Source organism: Apteryx mantelli, chromosome 10, assembly GCF_036417845.1.
Source record: "Apteryx mantelli isolate bAptMan1 chromosome 10, bAptMan1.hap1, whole genome shotgun sequence".
NCBI classification, from domain to species: domain Eukaryota; kingdom Metazoa; phylum Chordata; class Aves; order Apterygiformes; family Apterygidae; genus Apteryx; species Apteryx mantelli.
In genome coordinates, this window is record NC_089987.1 from 16,812,894 (window position 1) to 16,839,535 (window position 26,642).

At 40.4% G+C, this 26,642-nt stretch overlaps 1 protein-coding gene and 1 pseudogene across 1 annotated transcript; one reads left to right on the forward strand and one right to left on the reverse strand.

The window, feature by feature from the left end:
* Positions 1-240: 240 nt before the first annotated feature.
* On the reverse strand, positions 241-18,604 carry LOC106483207 (uncharacterized; annotated as a pseudogene).
* Positions 18,605-18,860: 256 nt separating this feature from the next.
* Positions 18,861-26,125, forward strand: CNEP1R1 (CTD nuclear envelope phosphatase 1 regulatory subunit 1). Its single transcript, XM_067302565.1, has 6 exons — positions 18,861-18,952; positions 20,778-20,849; positions 23,379-23,452; positions 24,228-24,337; positions 24,461-24,515; positions 24,803-26,125. Exons 1-6 carry the CDS (start codon positions 18,928-18,930, stop codon positions 24,842-24,844), a joined length of 378 nt encoding a protein of 125 aa, XP_067158666.1. The 5' UTR covers positions 18,861-18,927; the 3' UTR covers positions 24,845-26,125.
* The last annotated feature ends 517 nt before the right edge of the window (positions 26,126-26,642 follow it).

Consider the following 26,642-nt stretch of genomic DNA (forward strand, 5'->3'; position numbering starts at 1 on the left):
TGTTCCAATTAAAAATTACATAATTGTGTATTTCAGTGTAACATTTCATTCTGCTTGGATGACTACAGTATCAGCTGCATAGACATATGTGGTAAATATGCTAGTTATTCAGGAATAAAAGCTACAGAAACCCCCTGAACTTAGATATTTTATAAACTAGTACCTAATTATTTCAATATAGAGTAAAAGTACCACTGCTTTCACCTTTAATTGAAAATAAGTTTTCTAGCTAGAACAGATGTATGGTTATCAGAATGGTTTTAACTAGAAATTTACAGTTACTTATCCAAATAGCTACAAGAGCTTTGTCACACTCTCCCCATGTTGGCAAAAGGCCAGGGTTTCTCTCCAAGCAGTGGCTGTTTTACAGGTTGATGTGGGAAATATCCTAGAAGTCCAGGTCTTTTAGCAGGTGCTACTAGAAGAGGCAGAGGTTTACCCTTTGCACCTGAGTCCTGCTTGGAAAGAATTTGTTTTTAAAACTAACAGTAACATCTACTTTTACTTACACAGGACACTCCTAATCAGAACTAACTAAAAACACCAGACTTAAGAAATGGCAGTTACCCAGCTGAAGCATATAGAAACCAGCATTGCAGACAAAGCAATTTGTCTATGCACATGAACAGTTTCAAATGCCTTAGCCATCATCAGTCATAGTGTCCTATTTTAAAGATGTACCATCACTGAGCTACAAGTATAACCTTGCTGTAAGTATCTGACAACACACAGCACACTGGCATGCTGCGTTACTAATCTTAGCATGAGCATACTGCAAAGTATAATTCTCCCCGATATTAATGTTAACCTGTACAGATAAGTTAGAAAACAAAATGATGAATGAAGTACAATTGGTATAGAAAGTTAAAACCAGATTCTATTTCTGTGCAATAGTTCACAGCAAACGTACCTGATGACATCTGAAGTAGGTTCTAAGACAGAATTTAATCTACGACCATAATGTAGGTCACTAGTTTTGATTCACTTTATGCCTAATATTCATTCCATTGATTCAGACTCAGCATTAACATCAATGGTTGTCAAACTGTATATGGCTTTTTTACCCCATCATCTAATAAAATAATTCAATGAAGCCGATTTCTCAGTATTTTTTGCCGATTTACCTATTTATTTCAATCATGAAAGCAGTATTTAATTTACAACAAAGCACCATGCCTTAATCCTATGCATCTAATATTCATGTTTAAAACCTGAACCTCCCTCACTGTTTCTGCTGCCCTTTTGGTTTCCAATGAGCTTCAGTAACTCAAAAGAATTGTAACCAACTTGGTAACTAAAAAAGAAAGCTTTGGGAAATGGGAAAGTTCACAATGGGTGAGGAAAAAAAGCCTTTCTAAAATAGCCAGGTGTTCACCTCAACCCATATCAACTTCAAACAGACGCAAGGACAGTAAGTGAATCCAATTTCAGACTAAGGACATGAAAGATCCTATAAGCTTTATATCCTTACACTTTCATAATGTTAGAATGGATTCATTTTTAGATAAAGAATAGCATACTCCCCTACTCCTATCCTTTCACATAAAGTTTGCTCTGAGAAGAATATGGCTGAGTTCCAGTCTTAACTATTATTTGATCACCTCTAAGTATTTGCAAGTTCAGATTTTTCTATGTTCCACCTCTCTACTTGATTGTAATTCACGTAGTAGCTATCATGTTTTGTTCCATTTTGATCACTTGCCACAGTGCATTAAGTCAGTCAAAAACTGACATAATGAATTAGTTTGAAACACAAAGCTGATATGGGGAAGTTAATTCTCTGATGACCGGGGGTCAGAAGATCCCAACAGCCTGTCACCCAACAACACAGCTTTAACCTGAGGACAGTTGACTGGCCTAGAAGACCTTTCCTGCTTGGTGTTGGAAGTAGAGGTTTACTTGAGGTATGGATGGCTGTGCTTGAACTTGGCCTCACATTTGCTTGATACATTGTGTCATCAACTTCAGCTGAAGGATCAGTTTGTTCACCAAGGCCTAGGTTAAAAGAACAAAAGAGGGAAGCAATTCTTAAGAATTCATTGTTAAGACAGTGCACAAGCAGTAACTTAAAAGAATCTCATTATCCCCTTAACATGAGGAGATTCAAGAAGTTTCCACAGAGGTACTCCTATGACCAAAATGGCGCAGATCTTCCAAGTCTATAATTTATGAGAGCAACTGGGGTCATTTTTCTTTAAAAGATGTTCTGCTGAATTTTAAACTTTGTGAATAAAAAGCATATAAGCCATTCAATTACTGAACTCTTAAACCAAGAGTCCCGTTCTGCTTAAGGTTCTGCTGGATGTCACTAGAATATATTCACATGCATACAATGTTATTAAAACTTAAATACAGTCTTAGCAGACAATTAGCAAATATTAACTTGCAGCTGTGACTTGAGAGGGCAGTTGACCATTGGGGGCTTGGGTATGTGTCTTTACGATGTGTCCATTTCTGTGAAGAATATGTACATCCTACTTCAGGATAAAAGTACATGCTCATTAGTATATACATTGGCATTTTGATCTCTACTGCCCATCATTTATTTACAGACTATTTACTAGGAATGTACCCAAATTTGTTTATATCAGATTTAAAAGGCATTTAAAGCTGTTTCAGGGAAAAACATGGATACCTTCAATCACATCTTTCCTGGTCTTCATGTAGTCATTCGAGTTCAACTCTTTCCAATACAAGTATTTTCCCTAACTTAACAGAAAGGTGTCTAATGCTCAGAGGCACATCATAACTCCCAGAGCTCCTGTGCTAGGTAGTCATCCACCAGATCAGCTGCCTTGTGTGAAGTCTCAGTATGCTCCTGTTGCTCACACTCAGCAAATATTTTCCCAAATGCTTTAACTACCAGAGGCAGTGGATCCTCCCTGGGCACGCTATGATGTACTATAGAGAAGAGATAGCTGGCTTTATCAGGCTTGTGTTTTCATCTACTTCACACATTTACAAAAAGATAGAAAAATATAGCTGTTAAGTCTGTGTATAAAAATTGAATGAGATTTTTAAAGCCTTCAGTTCAGTGTTAATATAGTCCTCCTGTAATTTGCAGAGGTGAGTTTGATTTAGTTTAGCTATATGCAACTTCATGTGAAACACAAATTAAAAGTTACAATTTCTCCCTCCTCCTCAGTCAATACATTACAGGTCATTCATGATCTTAGGCTAATTTTGAGATAAAGATTCCCAGATCCACACAGACTTCCATAAATACCTAACTGAAATAAGAATAATATTTGGATAATTTTTTTCTAAAATTCAAAATATTTTTACCTGAGTGGAGAACAGGGCAGTTTTACATTCAAAAGAAAGTATCTTTTTACTATTGTGTTCCTGATATGTGAAAAGATGTGAAATCTAAATTTAAAATAAAAAGTTTTAAAAGAAATAAAGCCAAAAAGTCTAAGACATTTTATTTTGATCCATCCACACAAATGCAATGCAAGAAAGTGGATTTTTAAAATAAATTTTAATTTATATACAATTTCCTACCATTACTTTCTCCATCTGAGAGCTTTTGTTGGCTGTACTTCATGCCATTTAGGAAGAAGCAATCTAAGACAGTGTTTAATCACTCCACGTATTATGAATTAGAAATTCAGTGAACTATTTCAAAGCTGTCTCATCTTAACTCAGTCAAATTTTGTTACCAAGTGCAATGACTCAGTGCTTAATATTTTAATGGATTCAAAGATATTTAAAATGCAGTTTTGAATGGAGACCATCTTAAGTGACATTTCTAAATGAAGCTAAACTTACCTTTGATAGATTCATGAAACATGATTGCAGTGCAAGAGGAAAGTGCTACATTTGATGTTGCAACAAGAATAGAAGATGGATAGCCACCATTTTCAACTTCTTGGAGTGCATGTACAACCCAACTCCAACATAAGGTGTATCATTTCCATCACAAGGCCATGATCTTCCAAATGATGGCCTATGACTAGAGCATATTGCCTTAAAGAAAAAAAGAGGCTGTTATTTACAAGTAAAAATCTGTGTCACTGTTTGTTGTTGTTGTGCTGTCATCACTGCCTTGTATGCGCTGGAAGTCACAAGCATTAAGTCCAGTTATGTGAGGTATAAAGAACCCAAAAAGTAGCATGTTGCTTATATCAGCTACACTTTCTAGAATACAAGGAAATAACAGATCTGTTTTAAGCCACACTGAGAAAAATTTTTTTTAAGTATTTGTCAAAGTATAGTAGGAAACTGCCATTGATGTTTGATCATGTTTTAGGGGTAGATTTGTGAATAGAATATACTAGTTATTGAAATTTATGTTAACATTGGATTCTATTTCATCATCCTAGTATACTGGAAAACATCCAATGGAAAAGAATTTAGCCTTTGTATTATGAACTGTTACATTGGAATTAGTGTAATTTTGTTAGAGTAGATAGTTTTTGAAAAAAATGCAAAGACAGAAAGGGCAACAAAAATTAAGAGTAACAATCCATGTGGTCTGAGTATAGATGCTAAACAATTAAGAGTTTTACTGACACCTTGATTACAGTCATCTTTTAGAATTGGAAGATAGGGTTTCTTACTGACAGCAATATGGAGAGGCACAAACTCCACAAGCTTCACCAACAAAGCAGCTAATGGCAATGCTGAAACTATTAATACAGTAGAGTTGAGGCAAAAGTATTGCATATTTTTTCCACATTGTATTTAGCATGTTTTTTTTTAACAGTTCAAAGTGTTTAAATTGCACATAAAAGCAACATATTTGAGGTTAAAGCAAGTGAAATAGAAATTGATATGCCAACTTTATTCTTGTTTTAAAACATTAGAAGTCTATTTACAACCTGCTCTGATAAACGCACATTATCATTACACTTCAGGTGAATTAGCCAACCCAGCTGCAGCAACTGTAGTTTTTCCGTCAGGACTTCAACTCTCCTACTGAATAAACATTTCATAGAGCACTAGCTCATGATACTGGCAGAGAATTTCCAACTCATATTTGAAGAGACCACCTACCACTATGCTTCTGCACCACTCCACGAACAAGAGATGGACACCCTCTTGTGTTTTCCCAACTCTATTTGGGTATCAGACAGGGGTATGTCAGATGGAGGTCAGGGAGGAGGAGGGGCATCAAATACTTTATTTACAGATCCAGGATCCAACACACAAGAATGACTGCCTCAGCACAACTTTAGTAAACTGTTGATTCTGTTATCAGAAGATATGTGAATGCAAAATATATGGCCTGTGTTGCCTACATGTTTCAAATGGGTTAAATACACAGGAATGTAACATCAGTAACAAACTTGGTATGGAATACAAGGCAGAAAATACTTTCCTGGGGGGAAGAGAAATGAAAGTTAGAATATCAAAGAAACAGTGAATTTTAAGGAAATACCAAAGCTAGAGTAAGACTTCCAGTCCTCTAAATAGCCCTCTCAGGAAAACAAACAACTTTGTACATTGAAGTGGTTAAGATCTCCATAGTCAAGCTGACCCATCTCATCCCCAGCAGACAGACATCTATACAATGAAAACTAGCTCTTCCAAGACTTAAAAGAGGAGAAAAGAGAGCAATCTTGGCATTTTCCTCCACTTCCTTATCTTACTTTGTTAGGAATTTATTTCTTGAAGTTTCAGTCCTTTATTTTCCTAGAAAACTTTATTTCCTTAGAAAAGTCATAGTAATAGTTTGAAATAGGAATTAAAAAGTAGTATGATGCAGCCCTTCAAATATTTCAGTTGAGAAATAAGGAAAAATAAGTCACTCGTGATATAAATTTCTCTAGTTTAACAGAATGTTAAACTAAAAAAATCATTTTCCAAAGAATTCTGCTAGTTTTGCTTCAAGTACGAACTAAGAACTACAGACTAGAGAAAATACATAAAATTCTGTGCATTTGAGAGTCCTTTTTACATAGCAAACTTCTTTTTGCCTCTCTTGGCCACAGTGAAAGAAATCTTTTCAAATCGGAAAGGTATCTGATATACATCACAAATTGCAAAGATGACAGGCAAAAATAGTATCTGAAGTTGCATTTAATATGTCTAAATTAAGAGACCACAAAACCTAACCAAATGCTGCAAAGCAGCCTCTAAAACAAAAGAAATTACAATCAGGTTAGACCAAAATCTGAAATAATGATCAGACTTAATTCCTGAGTCACTAACATTTTAAAAAAAAACCCTAGAGGTGCCCTCATGGACCTCACACTCAAAAGACCTGGGAGATGCCTAAGTTTTATAACTAGCTAGAACAATATCGAGGAGAGTCAGAAACATTAAATAGGTGTAATTTTCAAACACTACACACATCTTCAAGATCAGACCTTTCTGAATTGGGTAACGCTTACCTGTATAATAAAATTAGCTGAAAGATCTTAATAGAAATGTACAGTTGCTCCTTGCTGATGGCAACAATGACAGAGTCTATATCATATTCTTTTCACATCTGTTGGTAAAACTGCAGGTATTGCTTCTCTCTGCGATCATCCCTGGTGTGGCCATCACCTGCAACCAAGTAAAAAATCAATTAAGCAGCAGCACTGATTGCAAAGCTATATTAGAACATCAGCATGTCTCCACTACTTTGTCATTCAAAAATACTGTCAAAAACATGATCAAAATAGCTCGCTGAAGCAAGGGGTTTTTCCTTTCTTTTTTTGAGTAAATGTTATAGACATGCAAGAAGGCATAAGAAAAAGGTTTAAACTCAGTTGCAGATCTCAGAGTTAATCCATTGAGAACGGCACCATTCATCTATTCCACCTCACACAGGATTATTTGTCCCATTTGTCCTCAACTTATTTCCAATATGATGCTGAGACCTGAATCTCATTCCAAGGGAAGGTAGTAAGGGACTTGGAGGGAAAAAAAACAGATTGCTTTTTTGCTATAACCAGAAAGTAGGGGCTGAACTGAAGCTCAGCTGTGTTACAGAATACCTTTCCTAAATATATTTTGAGAGCCTTGTTGAAAATAAACCCACACTGGACATGCAAAGTAGGAGTCACATAAAATAAACTCACTTGCCTTTTTCCAGCCTATAGCTGGCTACCAAATTTCTTACACCTGCAAAAGATGTCCTGTGAGGAAGAACTGCAGGTATGTTCTGTGTTCCCTACATAACTCAAGAGATTTTTGCAGGCATGCACTCATTCTTCTCTCTTAGGTGAGGAGCTGAATATCATACATTCACACCAGTAATCCTCAAACACAAACCACCTGCAAGCCCCTAGTTCCTGGTCACACACTGGATCTCAGGGCCCCACACTGAATACATGGAGGCTCCCAAGTCAGAGCCCTGAGAAGCAAGCCCTGTGGGCACAGCCAGCTGCACTGTCTCAGCACTGGATGAGCTACCAAGTTTCACATCAGGAAAGCCCTGCCTCCCGACATACTTTCAGGGTTAAGACTTTGCCCTATCCCTTACGCCCATCCTCCTCCACATTTTTTTTCCCTTTTTAAAAAAGTTACAACAACACTCACTTCCTCACTAAGTTCCTCAATTCCAACCCCAAATTTAACCAGTAACTCAGACTAAGTTTTCCAAAAAGGCCAACAGCAGCAGACAGGAAAACCTTCTAGTGAGCAACTCCACCAGATCTTGAAAAATACCACCACTGCACTATCAGAGATGTTCTACAGTATCTATGGATTTAGACCTTCTAAATGCCTTTCAAAGGCAAAGCCTATGAAGCCCCATCACATCCCGTACCTTGCAGCAAAATGCAATGAGTGATAACTGCAGTGGTTAGTCACAACTAAACTATGCTAACAGGTAGTATTGACATCATTTAATGTCATCTTCAAGGGCTAGTCAGAACTTTAGGCAGGCATACTTTTACTGAAGTTCAGATTAAATCCTTAAAACTCTGAACAGAAATTTAAAGTAAAAATCAAGGTAGTACAGTGTGCCAAGAGTATACACAATTCTCAGGTCCAGGCACTGGCAGACCCTGATCCATTTTCTTACAGCTACCTGCTGCTAAGTCTTTAAATTTATCTGTCAGCATTTGAGCACCCTTGACTATGCTCTTATTCATCCCAGGAATATGTTTAGCAATAATACAGATTTTATACCACAGTACAAAGGCCCTCACACCAACATCATAATTAAGTGATCTGTAGCAGCAGCAATTAATACAAACCACTGTCAGACTGACTTCAAAAGCTCATTATTTTGACTGATCTTTGTCACAAACAGTTACTTTCACAAGAAGGTATAAAACCATCACACTCCCCATCTGAATCAATGAACGACCTCTCAACAAACTGTCCATCTAGCTAAAGGTTCTACCAGAAGGTCTCTTCTACATATGTTAATACATGTACCTTTAGCTTCCTCTGAAATTGTTCAGGAACTCAAACCCTTACACTTCTTTTACAGAAATCACCTGAAGCCACAGCTTACAGCTGAGCATGAAGTGTCCATGCTGAAGCCATGACTTAGAATAAGCAGCCACAATGACCATCAGCAGGTTAGCACTGCTGCAGAGTACCCATCCTGGCTGCCTGATGCTCTTTTCCTGACAGAAACGATAATTTGTAGGATGTCAAGCAATAGCAACATTTGCGTAAAATTTGATCCTCAAGTCAGTATGGAAAAGGTGCCCTGTGTTTTTCATTCTGCTAGCAGTAATCCAAACATTGCCTGGTGCACTGGAAAAGATAAAATTAAGTAAATTTTTCAGAAATTTGCTTTGGTGCAAGGCGGTATTAATACAGAACATTTACTGCCTATTGCAAATCCATGTTTTCATCTTCTATTCATTTCAATATTTTGCCAAATTTTTCAAGTACTGAATATGGATATACAGCATTTCATTAACATGACCTTGTCAAAACTAAGTTGTCCTTCAAAATAAAATTTTAGGATGTTAAAACACCAGGAAAAACATATTGTCACATTTGATAAACATTTCTCAGAAACTGATACTGGTTCACCATCTTCCTAGGAGTATTAAAGGAAGAATAAAGCATAATTCCAGGTCTGACTTTCACTCACTTTCCCAAGCAAACAGGCAGTTAATAGAGCAATAGCCCTTTTGTACCTTCTTGGGAAAAACTCAGATTTAGTATGGGTAAATCCATAAATATCCTACAATTCAGTCAGCAATTATTCCTCACACGGATCTTCCCACATGCTACAACATTCTCACCATTCATTGACTTGTCCTAGATTTCATGGGGATTATGACTTCTTCTTTAGATGGTTACAGGAAACCCTTTCATAAATATTCACATCTACCTTGTAGGCAACTACCTATGCATTTTTGCCATTGAGTTCTGCTGGAGATTAACTTTTTCCCTTACATTCTGATAGTTTTTCCATCATCTGTCCCCTTCCACTGGACAGATTTTCCCCATACAGCTGGTGCAAATATGGGTTTCTCATTGGCACTGAAAACCCTTCTCCCACAGGAATCTATAGCAGCATGAATTCTTAAAGTATCTACCTTTCCTGAAGACCCAGCATAACCACCTGTGAGAAACATCTACCTCACCTTCTGAGCAATCAATAAACCCCTGGTGATATGCAGCAATGCTGCAGAAGAAATGCAGACCAGGTCATTTTCACCTGATCCCAATATAGCCTGTAATGCAAGTTCCTCAGTAATGGGTTCCTACCATACTCACATTTTGCAAGTTTGCTGGATTGCATCCACATATTTGGGCATAATTCAGATATTCCCAAGTGCATTACTACACCTGGATATACCTACCCATTTTCCCAGGTCCAGGGGACACTTGGGACATGGAACTCTTTGCCCTAGTGGCCATGACAGCCTTTACGGGGTTATTATTTTTCTGGCCTGATTTAAAGCTAACACCAGAAAAACTCTAGGCCCTGAAGGGATATTATGAATTTCTGCATCTGTCAACTAGAGACAAAATTGTATGCTAGCAGGAAGCAACAGGAACTAGCTATAATTCTTAAATTTTAGGGAATACTGACATCTCATAGTAATCTTCATTCCCTGTTGAATATTCATACTGCTGCCCAAATATCTCTTCAAAATTAAGGAAAAACAGGTTTTGAATGCACCAAATAAAGATAGCAGGCTAGTTCATACAAAATATTATTTCTTCCATGCTTATGTGGAGATTAAAATAAGTCACAATACCAATTTTCAAAACACTTAAGTGTAAGTCAGAGAATGCTGCTAATCTAGTATTTTCTATTACAAGGACTTTCTGCAACAGTTCAGTTTTGGTGGTGAAACTGATAGAGAACACTGTTTTCTGTATGTTCTGACTCTAGACTCAAGTTAAAAGAGCATAAACCTGAGAAAACTCAGAAGGAGGAGTCTGAAGAGTGCCTAACCTTGGGAGTGTATTAATAGGTACTTTCATCAGGAATGCAGGAAAGAGAGGTAACATCTATTATTAGGCTAAAGGTTGTGCATTACTACCCAAAATACAGTTGGGGCGAAAGCTGAGAGGAATTAGGCATTCTTCCAAGCACTCAAGTCCATATGACCAGAGGAAGGCTTAAGGGAGATTAAGAACCACAGCCATGTGTAGCTGTGACACACCACAGCCTGTCCAGCTGCACTTCGCACCCAGCACAGCAGGTATCAATGCTTTTGGGCTACAATACACAGGGGCAGCTGCCAACTGGGGAAGGAGATGGGCACAGACCAATCAGGAATGATTAGGCAAATTGGAACAGCCTCACTACTTCTCACAAGGTTGGCCTACCAAGAGTGAGAAGATGACACTTCTATATCCAATAGGTGAGAAAAATTTAGCTTTCAGTCTTATTCTCCACATTGTTAATACTGTTTGCTTTTCCTGCAAGTCTCTATTACATAATATCTTTGTCATAAATCTAAGAGATCATTCTAAATGAAGTAACATCCTTCTAAACTCATAGCTTTCAATCTGAAAGTCAAGAGAACATAGCTTTGTCACTAGTTCTTCAATATCATATGAGGAAAGTCAACTGAAGTACTAATGCACCTCTAAAAACAAAGAAAGAGTAGATTAAAACATCTTCCCTGTTAGTTTTCTGGAAACGGAATATGAAAGCATGGGAAAGCTTGAGGAATAAGAAGAGGCTGAAAAGGCTTTACTTGGGGACAAAATGGGAAGAACTAGAAATGGGGAAAGTCAAATACACATCATGATTCAAGACTGAACAAGAATTCTATCATAGGAGTACAAAAAACATGAACGAACAAGAACTTGCTGCTTTTTATAAACCCTTCCATACTCAACACCAATACTCCTGTCCTAAGTACCTCAGAGTACATGCAAACCTCACTCACATCTTTTCCGGAAAAAGACCAGAGGAAGATGAATTAGCTTAACAGATAACTGAAATTAAAAAAAGGTTTAATATCTCAAGCCAAAAGTTATCACCAAATTCTATGTGGCAGAACATCTCAAGCTACAATTCTACAAAGAGAAACTGAATATTCTGCTGCATTAAGACACACAAATTATATATTTCTACAATAACTATGTATTACACAGAGATGGTCCTGTGAATTTTGTTCAGATGTTCAACAAAAGATTTTCTTTTCTATTGAGGATGCTGCTATTTGATAAAGCTGGTCTTCCAGGACAAGCCTTAAAAGGTTTTCTATTGGGCTAATACAAAAAAGAAAAAAAATGTTTTGATCAGAATAACTTTAATGGCCAAAACAAGTCCTGAATATGGATATCCTTACCAAAAAATACTGTAGCTCTTTGGATAAATAACACTTCTCAGGGAAAAATGAGATGAAAGGAAGAAAAAAGGACAGTTTCTTGATAAGATTTTAGGTTTCCAAAATCTTTGTAGAAAGGAATATATAGTATATAATCATTACCCTCCTATCATTAAATGAAAGTTAGAATAATCTTCAAGCTTGGAATGAAGTTACTACAATAAACAAACTGATTTATAAAAATACAGGATTAATGAGTTTAAGATGACTAAATTTTTAATAGCTTTAAGTGTTAACCCAGAATCTCTGAAGTAACATGTTACCTCAAGAGGGAGGGATTGTGTAGAGGAAAATGAGCAGGAGAAGGCTGGAAATGCAAGGAAACCAAGAAACAAGTGACCCATCCAAATTATCTCTGATAGCAGATGCTGCTAACAGATGCTCTCACATTATGCTCAAAGTACAGCTGTGAGAACCAGAAATAGATACCAAAGATGCTAAGCCCCAAAAGATATGTCCCTTGTACCTCAAAAAGATATACCTGAGATATCATTCTACGATGACAAAGTATGTTTCTTCCAATAAATTCTGCATTACAAAGCAATCCAAATGTACTCTAAGCATTTTTGCTTAGGCAGTTAATTTTAAGGCTTCACAGGTGTTGTCAGAAAACAGTATCAGGATTACTAACAGATGGACTAGTCCCAAGAATTTATTCAAGTCATAATGATAGCATGATGATAGTTACTTTGTCTTGTCTCATTTACCTGAACTAGTTTCCAATTAATGGTATGGTACAGAGCAGAGTAAAAGCTACTTGGAAAAAAAAAAAGAAACTACAAGCACTTTGAATGGCACAAGAAGTGTTCATTATAATCAATAAAGGAATTACAATCAACTTAAATATCTCATAGGTCAATTCTCATTGCTCTTAGAATTCCTCTTTCCTGATGTAGGTTCAACATTTACATGCCACGAATTACCAAAGCTCGAAGAAAAACAGCTTCAAATATTTGTATCTGTTCAGAAATAAAACTAATAGTTAAAGCAAGATGAGAGCAGCAGGAGATCTGCACATTAACAAACTCTTGGAAGTATAAATAGCCTACTGGAAAGTACAACTTTCTGATGCACCGCACTCCATTTTTCAAAGTAGCATCTAACTTCTTGGGTCTCATGAATTTAAGGTTCTGCCATCTGCAAGAGTACAGTTATAGTAAGGAAGAGAGCATCCATGTCACTCTAACCTTCTCCCAGACTCCAGTCTTCTGATTTAATGATATATGTTAGTGCTGATACCTCTTATAGTCTTTACCAATAGTGAGAAAATCAGCATTGAGGTTCTCAGCCTTTCAATGCAGCTGACAAGCCTAAATACCAGTGGAAGTGATTCTGTTCGTTTTTGCATTGCTACTAGGCAAAACTGTAATGAACTGGGCTTATAAAGGCAAAGAGAATATCACGCAACCTTCAGTGGGGTCATCAAAGCAATAACTTCTAATAACTTTTTATTTTTAAGTTTTAATTCTGCAAAGTAACGATGGTTAGGACTCCATGCTGTAGAAGGCTTCCTGAATAAATCATTGCAAGCTCTTAAGCTGGAATAATTTGATCATGAATTTTGATCTTCCTTGTAGTCTTTATATAGAAAGACTTTTTTAAAGACATTCACTTTTTCATGATGAAACTTGAAAAAAATGAGAGCAAATGACTACAAATCGTATTTTCATAACTAACATCCATGGGAAAAACTAGAAACTAACTGTCTCGAAACATTTTAATGTAGTTTACATTACCTTTTGTTGACAACAGGTTTTTGAACTTGGCACCTGGTAACCTTGACCCATGACGACATTTTAATTTCTAGGAAAACAAAACAGCATTGATTTTTCTTCCCAAATTGGGAAAACATTCTTAAAACACCTCTAGAATGCTAAAACTCAAGAGAGCTAGGTGCTTGAAAATGGGGTTTTAAAATGGGATTCAGCACAACCTACACATTAACCAAGTTCCCTAAGCCAAGCAACTGAAACACTGAAGACATTTCTTAAGTCCTACATCTCTTGGATTCTTAACTCTTTGCAACAAGAGTTAAAATGGAATCCATAGCCCAGACCCTTTATCCTGGAGGTAAGCACTCAAGTTATTTTTTTCAAAAATAAAGCAATCACTCTTTCAGGACCCTGTATTTCTAGTGCTTGTTGCAAAGCCAGTATAAGTTTTCTAAATCTCAGGCTATTTCATCATTTTTCAAACTGCTTGGCAACACAACATTGTCAAAAGCTGCCACAGGAGAAAACTCTCAAGTTGAAATGGTCACATCTGTAGCAAGTAATGAACCTTGACCAGGAGAGGGCAGGGTACAAAGAGCATGTTTTAATACTTGAGAGCATCCTGACTCACTGGTTTAAAAAGTATCCCAAAACAAAGCCAGGATCTGCTGCATAAATTCACCAGGTCCAAAAGAATGAATGCACATCAGCTTGCACATACTAGCATGCAGGCTGCCAGAATAACTTCTGAATTTACTAAAGACTTAATAGCAGAGATAACACAGAGGATATCTTCCCCCATGCACACACACACGCATATTTTGTTATTACCACCTAAGACTTAATCCTGGTCTCAAAGAGCTTGTTTGGACTTCTTCTTTCAAGTGCTCTTTCAGAAGGTCTTAGCACATAGATTACACTCAGCCCATGCTCCACGAAAGGAGGGATCATACCCACAGCCAGTCCCAGACAGTACTGCAGCTTTCAGTGACTGCTTCTAGAAGCCAGCAGCACAGAACTCTCACTGGAGTTTCTTACTTGCACCTTAAAGGTAACAGGAGACTTTCAGTGAATTGAGGTGTCTGCTATTCAGACAGTTCTCAATCCACCTCACTGTCCACTCATCCAACCCACACTTCCTGAGCTTACCTCTGAGGATGTTTTGACACCATCTCCCATAACACCCTCAGGAAGTGTGGGTTGGATGAGTGAACAGTGTGGTGGATTGAGAACTGGCTGAAAGGCAGAGCTCAGAGGGTTGTGCTCTTGGAGCACAGTTGGAGGCCTGTAGCCAGCGGTGTCCCCCAGGGGTCAGTACTGGGTCCAGTCTTGTTCAACTTCTTCATCAGTGACCTGGATGAAGGGACAGAGTGCACCCTCATCAGTTTGTTGATGATACAAAACTGGGAGGAGTGGCCGATACACCAGAGGGCTGTGCTGCCATTCAGAGAGACCTGGACAGGCTGGAGAGGCGGGCAGAGAGGAACCTCATGAAGTTCAACAAAGGCAAGTGCAGGGTCCTGCACCTGGGGAGGAATAACCCCAGGCACCAGGACAGGTTGGGGGTTGACCTGCTGGAAAGCAGCTCTGCCGAGAAGGACCTGGGAGTGCTGGTGGACACCAAGTTAAGCATGAGGCAGCAATGTGCCCTTGTGGCCAAGAAGGCCAATGGTATCCTGGGCTGCATTAGGAAGAGTGTTGCCAGCAGGTCGAGGGAGGTGATTCTCCCCCTCTACTCAGCCCTGCTGAGGCCACATCTGGAGTACTGCGTCCAGTTCTGGGCTCCCCAGTACAAGAGGGATGTGGCACTACTGGAGCAAGTCCAGCGAAGGGCTACAAAGATGATTAGGGGCCTGGAGCATCTCTCACATGAGGAAAGGCTGAGAGAGCTGGGCCTGTTTAGCTTGGAGAAGAGAAGGCTGAGAGGAGATCTTATCAATGTGTACAAGTATCTGAAGGGAGGGTGTCGAGAGGATGGGACCAGACTCTTTTCAGTGGTGCCCAGCAACAGGACACAAGGCAATGGGCACAAACTGAAACACAGACAATTCCATCTGAACATGAGGAAAAACTTTTTCACTGTGAGGGTGACAGAGCACTGGAACAGGTTGCCCCGAGAGGTGGTGGAGTCTCCTTCTCTGGAGATATTCAAAAGCCGCCTGGATGCAATCCTGTGCAATGTGCTCTAGGTGACCCTGCTTGAGCAGGGGGGTTGGACTAGATGATCTCCTGAGGTCCCTTCCAACCTCAACCACTCTGTGATTCTGTGAACAAGCTCTCAGCCCAGTTACCAATTCCAATTCTTATTACCTCAGTAAGCTAAGTAAATTAACCCAGACTAAGACTCCCAAACCAAAACAACCTGCAAGCATGTAAATTGCATCTTGCTTCTAGTATCTCTTGCTTCTCTTGTCTCTTCTGTCAGGTGGTTTAGTAAAGCTGTCTAGATTTCTCTAGATACAACAATGAATCTTCATTTTCTGAACTAGCAGAAGTTATACAAAGCTAAGTAACTTCATATTACATTGCACATGTAACAGAAAACTAACATGATTGGAAAATGAAGCTGAGTCACAGTGACCAGGAATGACAAATTTGCCATGAGAACCAAACCTACATTTCTCTACTTGCAGCAATGTCATCTAGTCAGAGAGTGCTAGAAAAGGAACGCTCTTTACCTTTCTTTCTGACACTGTTCCATATTGCAGTAAAGACTTAAAGATTGATATGGGCAAAGGGACTAACTTGTTGAATTCCAGGATTTGGGCAATCTTCTCTGAGCACTGCTTTCGCTGCTCCAAGGACTGCTTATGTACCTTCCTAGAAACAACCACTGTATGAAATTCATAAGCAGTCTTCAAAGGGAACACAAGGGAACTCTTTCCTGTGTAAAATGCAGTGCTGCACCTGCTCCACATACATTACTTACAATAAGCAGAGTCAATTATAATCACAGACTGAGTGAAGGCAGTCTTGAGCTTTTACACGCTTACAGTAGACTGTTAGACTTTTCCTCTCGAATCTGTGGAAAACACCAACATGATTAATTCAATAGCAGATAATTCATTCTTTATAATAAAGTAATGATATTTCTCCAGTGGAATTCTTACCATATTCTGTCTGTCCTCTATTTCAGAATGCCCCCAATAACTTCAAAAGAACTGCGCTACAGATAAAGCAGCCAATCCTACTGCTCTGCCTATTCACATAAAAGTTATTATAGGCAGAACAGATGGGAGTTGCATAATGCCAGTTATCACTACAGAATGCACCACAGAGAAGCATTTGCATGCACAAGGATGGCATGCATTATTCCTTCTTCTCATGCACTCAATACCAGTTGCCATTAGGCATTCAGGAAGGAGATGAAAAGCAAGGCTGGAGATTTGGCACCTTCCATAGGGAACAAAAACTCAGTTTATCTGTAGCACAAACCCTGTGCAAACCAACCACAAAAACAGCCTACACACTACAGCCTGACCTCATCAGCCTTCAGCCACAATCAGCTCACTCCCCTGAACTAACCACTCAAAACCCTTAACCCATCAGCACCTCCCTGGCACTGAGGCCAGCTCAGCTGTCAAGGGTGGGGACATGAGTGCCAGCCTGTCATCCCATCCCCATCCCTCCCCCCAGCCAGGAATCCCAGCCTGTCATCCCCCCCCCACCCCAGCAAGGTACCAGGGCCACACCTGCAGCACCAGGGCTGCCCTCCTTCCCCTGTTGCACATCTTGTGAGGGCAAGCAGCACTACCTGGAAAAACACATTCCCTGCTTCAGGTTTCAATAAAGTGCAATGCTTTCAAATAAAGTTTAAAAAAAACCAAAAACCCCAGAACCCATGAAAGTAAACAGGTATTACATAAGCATAACAAGTTCACTAAACACAGCTTGTTTGTATGAAACTGACCTAGTTTTATTTGACAGCCTATTTTCCAGGCAAAAGAAATACTGTGCCTAGATCTCAGTAAAACATCCGGTATCTGTTGTTCGATGGAAGTCATCAGTTAACAATGACCAGGCCCAGTAGGACACAGTAAGTGTAAGCATAGTGAGTAGGGAGTGAAGGAGATGGCACAGGGACCCTGGAAGCAGTGGAAGGGGTGTCCAGAGGGCTCCCCCAGGGGAGGGAGCTGCCACCCCTCCACACACCACCTTCCACATGCTCTATACTCATCTAACAGCATACATCCTTCAAGAGTGTACAGAGCTCCCCTTTGATGGCCACAAAATATTAATCCAGCCTCCAATATTAGTGAGCTAAAGACAGTAAAACACAGATTTTTTTTCTGGTCCCAGGACCTCTCACAGATGAATTTACTTTGTAACAGAGAAAACTTTTGTTTAGAGAAAAGTAACACAGTTGTTACCTTTGTATCTTAGTTCCCATAGGAGGTGTCTAGGGTTCGTGACTGCTGACCTTTGTATTTTAAAAGGAACACTTATAAGGTACAAAAAATCCTTACTCGCCCCCAACATTTAAACATTGTTTTTGGTTACTTGCTCTTGTGGATGTAAACATCCTTCAGATATTAAACACTTCCAAAGACCAACTGAAATAAGTAAGATTTAGTTCAGGCACCCTACACAACATGGTAGAGGACACATCTAAATACTTCCTTTACTCTGTCACCAGCAAAAAAAAAATATTCCAAATTAGTAATATGACTTTCTGCCAGCAGATGGAGACAAAAATCATCCTTCTGGAGAGAAAACTTGCCAGCTTTTGGCAACACATTCTTAATAGTAACGAAAGACACCAATGAAGTTTTTGTTTTATTTTTTAAGTATCTGCAGGAGCCAATTTTTTTTACAGCATATAGCAAATACGCGTCAAGGTCCCTGCAATACACTGCACGCAAGTCCAAAACCTGGTTTTGCCATTTCTCAGAAGCCCTGTTCCAAGGTCGTTATTTTTAACCCTGAAAGCAGAGGGCTGAAACCAGCTCACAGTGCCCAGCACCGGGCCAAAGCTCCCCGCAGGAGCGGACCTGGGGGGGGGTAACGCTGCCTCAGGGGCTGCCTCGCTCTTCGCTTCAGCGCGGGGCCCAGAGCGGCGGCGCCCGCACGGCCCCGGGAGGGACCGGAGCCTCCAGGACGGTCGCCGCCGCCGCCGCTACCCGAGCTGCCCGTCTCGCTGCCCCGCCCGCAGCCTCCCCCCTCAGAGCGCCTTCGCCCGGAGCCGCCGCCCGCCGCACCACAAACCGCGGCGGAGCGCGCTGCCGGTCCGGCCCGGTGACGCGCCACAGCTTCGCTCCAGGAGCTCCTCTCTCCGCCGCGGCCGCCTTCTAATGGTGGCCCGCCCGCCCCGCTCCGCCCCTTTCCCCGCCTCAACCAATGAGAGCTGCGCTTGCTGGGGAGGGGCGTGGCGATGGGCGGGCTGCCCAGTGGGGCGCGGCGTTGTTGCGGGGGGGCGGCGCGCGCGCGGCCGCGGGGCGGGCCCGGCTCGGTGGAGGGCTGCTGTGCGGGCGGGCGGGCAGCGCTCGGTGCCTCCCCGTCTCCCCGTGCCCGCCATGAACTCGCTGGAGCAGGCCGAGGGTGAGTGGGGCCGCTGGGGGCACCGGGCCGCCGGGGGACGAGGCGGCCCGTGAGGCCTCGGCTCCGCCCCTCCCCTCCCCTCGCGCCGGGCCCCGGCGCCGCGCGGCCTGGCGCCCGCGGGGCTGCCCTGCGCCCCGGGAAGGCGCCCGGCAGCGCGGGGGCTCGGCTCGGGCTCGGCTCGGGCTTGGGCTCCGCGGCAGGGTGCGGGGCCCCACGGGGCTGCGGTGGCAGAGGAGCCCGCGGGGACTGAAGCGCCTCGGCGTCGCGGCGCTCTCGCAGCGGGCGCTGGGGCCGCCGGTCGCGGCTCCCGGCCGGGCGGTGCAGCAGCCCAGCGCCGCCCGGGCTGCCGCGGGCCGGGCCTCGGGGGGCTCTCGCAGCAGGGGCGTCCGCCGGGAGGTTACGGCGAGCGGGAAAGCTTCCTGGTTTCCGAAAGCTGGGGTTTCCTTGTTCTGCCTGCTTGAACGCTGTCCGAGCTGTGCTTACCCTTGCCGGGGGAGAGCGCTCTCAGCGCGGCGCGGGTGCCTGCGGGCCCTGCGTCCCCGCCTTCTGGCTCGTATCGCCCTCTGAGCGGTTCTTCGCGTGGCGCCTCGCGTCCCCCTCTCGCTTCAGGGGCCGGTCGTAGGGGGCTGTGCTGGTCGGGGAACAGCCGGTTGCCTGTAGTTGCTGGCAGCGGCTTAGTTTCCCCAGGACTGGCCCTAACTACTGCGCTGCTGACAGCAATTAAAGGTAGTTAGCTGTTTTGTGGCTAATGTCAAGATGCTGTAATTTCCCCCCGTGAATTCCCCTGCAAACCCGTTAGGAATAAAGTTACAATGTGAAAAACTGCCTCAGTAATCGTCGTAATGGGTATATTTCTTCTAATCCTCTTCTCTAATTGATTTGTGAAGGTAGTTTAAATAATTCAGCAATAGTTATGAGTTGAAAGAAAACATTTCCAAGACTGATGGTAACTGAAGGACTTTATTTGAAAGCCTATATGTTTATGCCAATAAAAGCTTAACTCCAGGTAGAATTTTAGCTTCCACCAGAATATTGTCAAATATTGACCTCATTAAGCAGAAGTTTAGATCTAATGAAGGCAAAGCAGCTCCTTGTAGACAAATGTGTGGTTGGCTATTATTTTAAATGAATTAGGACTATGAATTTGAAATGCCATTCAGCATTAACAGCAATTTAAATGGGAAGATCTTAAGAAACGATACCAATAGGAAAAAAAGCCCTATATAGAGATTTATTTGAAGGGGGGCAGGGGGAAAAGTGGAAGATCTTTGGCCTAATGTCTGCTGCGTGGTGATTTTTTAAATTTATTTTTAATAGCATATGGCATACCAGGTTTCTGGTAAATGGCAAAGTCATCAAGGCCACGCTGCTCAAAATAATCCCCTGAACAGCTAGCAAATGTGAAACTCATTCACCAATATGTAAATAATAGAACTTTAATAGCTTCCTGATATACATAATACTCAAAAGTATGACATGTTTCCCTTTGTGGAGGGATTATTTAAGCTATTCTAAATCTATGTCTAGGTATTATTAAAGAACAATTGATGTATACAATATTCTGATTCCGTCACTATATATTTTTTTTCTCCCATAAGTGGGAATGTTTCTTGTATTTAGTGCAACTTCATCATTACTCTCTAGCTAGATTTGTGTGAAGCTGCTCTGACTTTACTTAATGTCATTTGAATGATCAATGAGTTGGCTTTCTCTGCCTGGTTGGGATGGGTGTGCATAAGGGAGCAAATAAATTCCTTGCAACTTTTTCACTTAAGTTTGGCTAATATATGAAGATCTAATCATGCTTGATGTACATTCTCCTCAGATCTCAAAGCTTTTGAAAGAAGACTTACTGAATATATTGCATGTTTGCAACCAGCTACAGGACGTTGGAGAAGTAAGTTTAATGTTCTAAGGGATAAATAGGATTGTCTCTTTGATAAGCTCTTTACATTTATCAGTGTGTGTCTTTGATTTATGTTTGCCCCAACAAAAATCTGTGCTTAAAATCTTCTTACAATTTCTTTGGCATGTGCGCAGGCACATACATACTGCAAGAAGCTTCTAATGTGTTAAATTAGAGCTAAAATAAAATAGGCTAGTATACAATGCAAAGGCAGGACGACAAGAGTTTTTAATACTTGCCCAGTTATTGTTCAGAAGCAATGTAGTAGGTCCCAATGAGCATTCCCACCACTGGCTACATATAAATTTGACAGATCAAAAAGCTTGCAAAAAATTAAAGGAGTTAGTTTATGTCTCATGGTTTAAAAAATGCCTTGTATAATTGTCCTTGCAGATATGTTGTTTAAAATTAATATTCTAGCCAGAGTTTGAAAAGTGAGGTTGAAATTCAATGCATTTGAAGGCTGAAGTATTTTGGAAATGATTGAGACAATAATTTATTTTTTCTGAAAGGCTCAGGCTGCCCAGCCAGTCACAACAGTTGCTTAAATGAGGTAGAATGGGGTTAGGTAGACCTTGTAAAAGTGCAGGTGAAAAAAAAATTCTGCAGCGGGCCTTGAAGCAGGGAGAAGAAAGGGTAGAATATATCCTCATCTCAATTCTAATAGAAAAGTTTAAAAAGGAGGGGAATAAAACAACCAAAAAAGCCCCCAAGAAATAGTGCCAACAGTCTTTGGGATCTGTAGTCCATGGTGGACAGAGACAGCTTTTTTGTCCTAAGATTCTGCTGAAATTTCTATATTCAAAGAACTCAAAATTGTTTTAGCATACATAATATAGCATTTTTTTCCTGAGAGGCCAAGAGGTTCATTTTAAATTAAGCGAGACTCAAGGAATGACTATACTGTAAAAAAAAAAAAAAAATCTTGTTTCAGAGCAACTTTGAGGCAAGCAGATATTTGTAAAGGCACAACTTATGTGGTACCTGCTTTAGGGATGCATTTGGCTTCCAAAATTGCTAGCTCCTATGTCAGATAATCTATTAGAAGAAAAGTACTGGAAATGTACAAGTTAGAAATGTTCAAGTATACAGGTTGTATCTGCAAATTGTTATACAAGTATACAATATTACAAGTATTGAAATAACTAGTTTGCATAACTGGTATTAAGCCCACTAGTTTACATAACTAACTGCTTGCTTTGGTAGTTTTGTAATTCGCATACGAGAGGGGCTTTTTACTTTAATTATAATGAGAGTGTTTAACTTGATGCTAAATTTTCTTCCTGTTACCCTGGAAGTTATCCACTAGTTAGAGAGAAAAAGTCCTATTCTTTGGGCAGACCTTTTCCAACTTTCTCTTGAAAATATAACTTCTGTTAATTCCTTGTAGTTTACTTTGAATGATTCTTAGATTGTTCAGGTTTTGGGGGTTTTTTTTGTTTGTTTGTTTTTAACTTTGTAGCATCAATAAGGAATATACAACTAAAAATGCTAAATTATAGCAGTCTTACAAACCTGAATGTAATATTTCACAAGTATCAGATTTTCAGGCTCTTTCCTATGATCCTAAAGGCCAATAAATCTGGGATTTGGCTTTCCTTTCCCCCCCCCCCCCATTTTTCCCTAGTAAAACACTTTATTTGTATTCAAAACTTCAGGCTTTGTGGAAAACACTAAGAACTGCCAAACTTCCAATGGAAGATGCAAAGCTTTATAGGTATTTGAGCTTTCTCTACTTTTATATTTTTTTCTGAATTTTTTTTTTTTTCGTTTTCTTCTTTGCATTCTCCCCCACCTTAAATCTCTCAAGATCAGTCTGATATTTTATGTTACTCTACTTTATATCTATCATTTTTCATTTATAGTGAACTGATTATTCTTCCCAAGCCATTCTGGATGTGTAGAGGTTTTTGTTAGTCTTTATGTGCTAATAACAACATACCTTATAACTCCTGTTTAAATTTTGTTTCTTTCTCTCTGCTTTCCTTGCTAATAAGTGTGTTGATGGACAAAGCATAAAAGAATGTAGATGTTCAACTTAAATTGTTGATGTAATTCTTCAGGCTTTTCTTATATAGAACAGCTAGCAGGACAGGAGCTTTAGTTCCACTCTGAAATTTAATGGCTCTGCATTTTTGTAGCCCAGAATATATGATCTCAAAAGTCACACTGAACAAGAACATTTGGTGCAATTCTTATTCCAGTCTTCCAACTTGTATATTTTTTACTAGCTGTGTTATCTTAGAAACTTTCATTTCTTTGAAGCATCAGGATGTTTTTACTTGACATAACTTACTTTTTGGTACCTAATTGTCCTGTCCAGGAAACTTGTACAGAATTTTTAATATTTCGAACAGTAAAATTTTCTTTGCCTGTTTTCATTTCTACCTTCCAAGTAGAGGTTGTTCCTCCTTCAGAAGTGGGCAAAGAAGTAAACACTTAAAGTTTCTAATGAAGCATAAATGCTTTTTGCTGTGAGTGAGTTATGCTGCTTATGACTCTCATTCTTTTCTTTATCAGTGATTCTGATAGTGGTATCAGTCTGCACAGCAACTGGTGCTTGGAACTGGTTAATAGATCCTGAGACACAAAAGGTAAAGATCATGCTGATCCTGAATGTAATCTGTTTCATAAATTGATGTTGCAGTAGAATTATACTAATCTGTACAATAAGTCAGGTGCTGTAATCAAGTGTTACAGTATCTTGAAGATTGCAAGACTAAAGATGAGTTTTGTACCTGGGCACTTAACATGGCAGGAATAGAGCCATGTAGATACTACCGCAAGTGTAATCAAAACCATGAGGCAGCAGCAGTTGTCCTGATTTCTGGGGCAAATTCATAGGACAACAGCACTGTAGAACAACTCTTAGATAGCTTATAAAGGTCTCTCTCATATGAAATGATTGTGAATAATAAAGACTAAATTAAGAATGACACAGGCAAACTAATTGCATAGACCACTCTGCAGTCTTTTTTTTTTTTTCCCCTAGGAGCCTCAATTTTATCTACAAAGTCACCCAAAGCAGTCATTGTCAAATTGATAAACTTTAGGCAGAAAACCTTTAGGTTTTGGTAGTTAAACAATATTAGTTAAACAATATTTCATTTAATTGTCTGTTTTAATTAAAACATTCCCTGAAAGTGGGAGAATGTTTTCAGTTAAGTTCTCAAGCTCTCTGGAACTGTTATGGAATACGTATTGGGACACCGCCTGGCAAAATGCTACTACTAGACTGTGTCTCTAAGGAATTGTTCACAAGTACACAGAAATGGTTAAGAGCAATATGCTTTGAATTAAGTGACTAGACACCAACTTTCTATATGTTTTAGAAAGTACATCCTAGGACTAATCTGACTTCTTTCCTAGGTGTCATTTTTCACATCACTTTGGAACCATCCATTTTTCACAATTAGCTGTATTACCCTAATAGGCTTGTTCTTTGCTGGAATACATAAAAGAGTGGTGGCGCCATCAATGTATCCTTCGATCGTCTTTGTCAGGTTAAGTGTTGTAGTTACTGCTGATATTGAAGCCTATGTTAATGTTGCTTTTTCTGTTTTGACTTAAAGTAGCTGTTTTCCTTGACACAAGCCACACAGTATAGCAGCCCGATGTCGAACTGTTTTGGCAGAATATAATATGTCCTGTGATGATGTAAGTGTTAGCAGCTCATTGCCTAAACTTTTTTTTTTAAAAAAGATGCAAATAAATTAAAAAATGCACAAGTCTTTTTAGTGAACAGTGTGTGTGTATATATGTGTGTGTGTATGGATGCATGCACGCACGTCTTAAGAAAAAAAGTGTGTGTGTAACTGGAATATAGAATACTCCGTATTATTCCATGTGTCATTTTAAGCTTAGCTTATAGTGTTGAACTTGAAGCATTATTGTTAGACTAAATTTTCAGGGTCTAAACTTTATTTTCTTTTTCTGTTTTGCAGACTGGAAAACTAATTCTGAAACCTAGGCCTCATGTTCAATAAGGACCATCTTCCTTCAGTTTTTTCCACTGCCATGGAAACCAAAAATGACCTTTTTTTCAAGGTAGTATGACAGCAAAAACCAAACAGGACTGGTTGTCATTGCCTAGGAGCAGAAGTCTTATACAGTTGACAGTGAAAGTGTGCAATATTACTTTCTTGAATATTTCTCCAAATTCTTTGTTATCATATTATCAGTGCTCTTGCTACTTCTGATTACCTCTTTTTTCAGTATTAGTGTCACTTTTTTACTTCAGCTAGAACAAAACATACAGGTGAAGTATGTTAATTGGTTATGAACTTGAAGATCAAACCTCATTTGTGTTACGTGTCTTTGTAAACTATTGTAAATAGCAGATCGATGCCAATGTTCAGAGGAAAAAAAAAAGTAATATTTGCTGTATGGATTTTTGTTGTTGTTGTTCTCATGAACAGTATTGAAAGGAACACTTACCATTCCCATGACTTTTTGTTAGCACACTTACTCATTACAGCTGTCCTTGTTTCCTGGTCACTATTTTTGGCTAAAAGGCTTGCAGAAAGACTGCCTGTCTGCCCGTGCTGGAGAAAACTGGTCTTATTGTTTAAGAACTTTGCAAATTGATCGAGGATCACATTTGTCAAACTGTACATATAGTGCACTAGCCACTTTCCTTGTGGTCATACGTAGCTCATTGTTTGATCTGGTTCACGACACTGCTGTTTTAATCAGATTTTAATGTTTTAAAAATTGTCTTAAATATGCTTGCATCTTTCTGATTGTAAGATTGTACTGTATCTTAATTCCCCAGGATATTGAGTGGATTTTTATGCTGTGATAGTCTGAATATGAAACTAGTATTGGAAATGTTTAACTTCAGATACAAATTATTTGGTGAAGTAAATACAAAGTGCCACAAACTAACAAAATTTGTTATTTCAAGTGTTAAAAACAAGGTGTGCATGTTATATGCATAAAGTGTAACTTCTTGGTTAGCACTGTAAATAGTTTTAAGAGTTTAAGTGTTCAAGGTGCCTTTTTAATCGTTTTAAACTCCTTTAATTGACTAAGACTGCAAAGCTGTTGCAAGTTCAGTAACCCATAACTACAAGCAAGACTGCCTCTTAAAGGGAGCCTATTGACTTAACCAATATTCCTTTTTTGTTTTTTTTTAAAGTCAGTTGAGACATTAAAAACCGTCTTCTATAATCTTTCCAGTAATTCTTTCTCCTGCCCTTCCATTATTTTTAACTGCTGTATATTTTGTAGGTAAATGTGTATAAATAAATTCGTCATACAAACAATGTTATCTTCTTCCGAACTGTGCAAAGAGGGATCTGAAAGGAACAGGGAAGAGGGCCGAAGCGGCCCGGGGCCGCCGGCAGCGCGGCGCGCAGGCGGGCTGGTCTCTCCTTTGCAGCGGCGCTTGCAACGCAGGATCGCGCTACCGGAGAAGGCCCTCGAGCGCCCCGCCGTACAGGGCTGCCCGCCCCGGGGGCGCGGGACCCTCCCGGGCAGCAGCTACCGAGCTCCGGCTCGGGGAAACGTCCAGATGGAGCCTTCGCGCTGAAGCCGCTGCGGAGCGGGAGCCGGGGCGGAGGCTGGAGGCGGCGCGGCCGGGGCCGGGGTGGAGGCTCGGGCCGGGGCGGAGGCTGGAGGCGGCGCGGCCGGGGCCGGGGTGGAGGCTGGAAGCGGCGCGGCCGGGGCGGAGGCTGGAGGCGGCGCGGCCGGGGCCGGGGCGGAGGCTGGAAGCGGCGCGGCCGGGGCCGGGGCGGAGGCTGGAGGCGGCGCGGCCGGGGCCGGGGCGGAGGCTGGAGGCGG

Excerpts from the sequence above, each read along its gene's own strand:
- CNEP1R1 (XM_067302565.1), top strand. The coding sequence starts at position 18,928 with ATGAACTCGCTGGAGCAGGCCGAGG. Across the intron at positions 18,953-20,777 it reads CTCGCTGGAGCAGGCCGAGG|ATCTCAAAGCTTTTGAAAGA; the intron begins GTGAGTGGGGCC and ends CATTCTCCTCAG. Across the intron at positions 23,453-24,227 it reads TAGATCCTGAGACACAAAAG|GTGTCATTTTTCACATCACT; the intron begins GTAAAGATCATG and ends CTTCTTTCCTAG.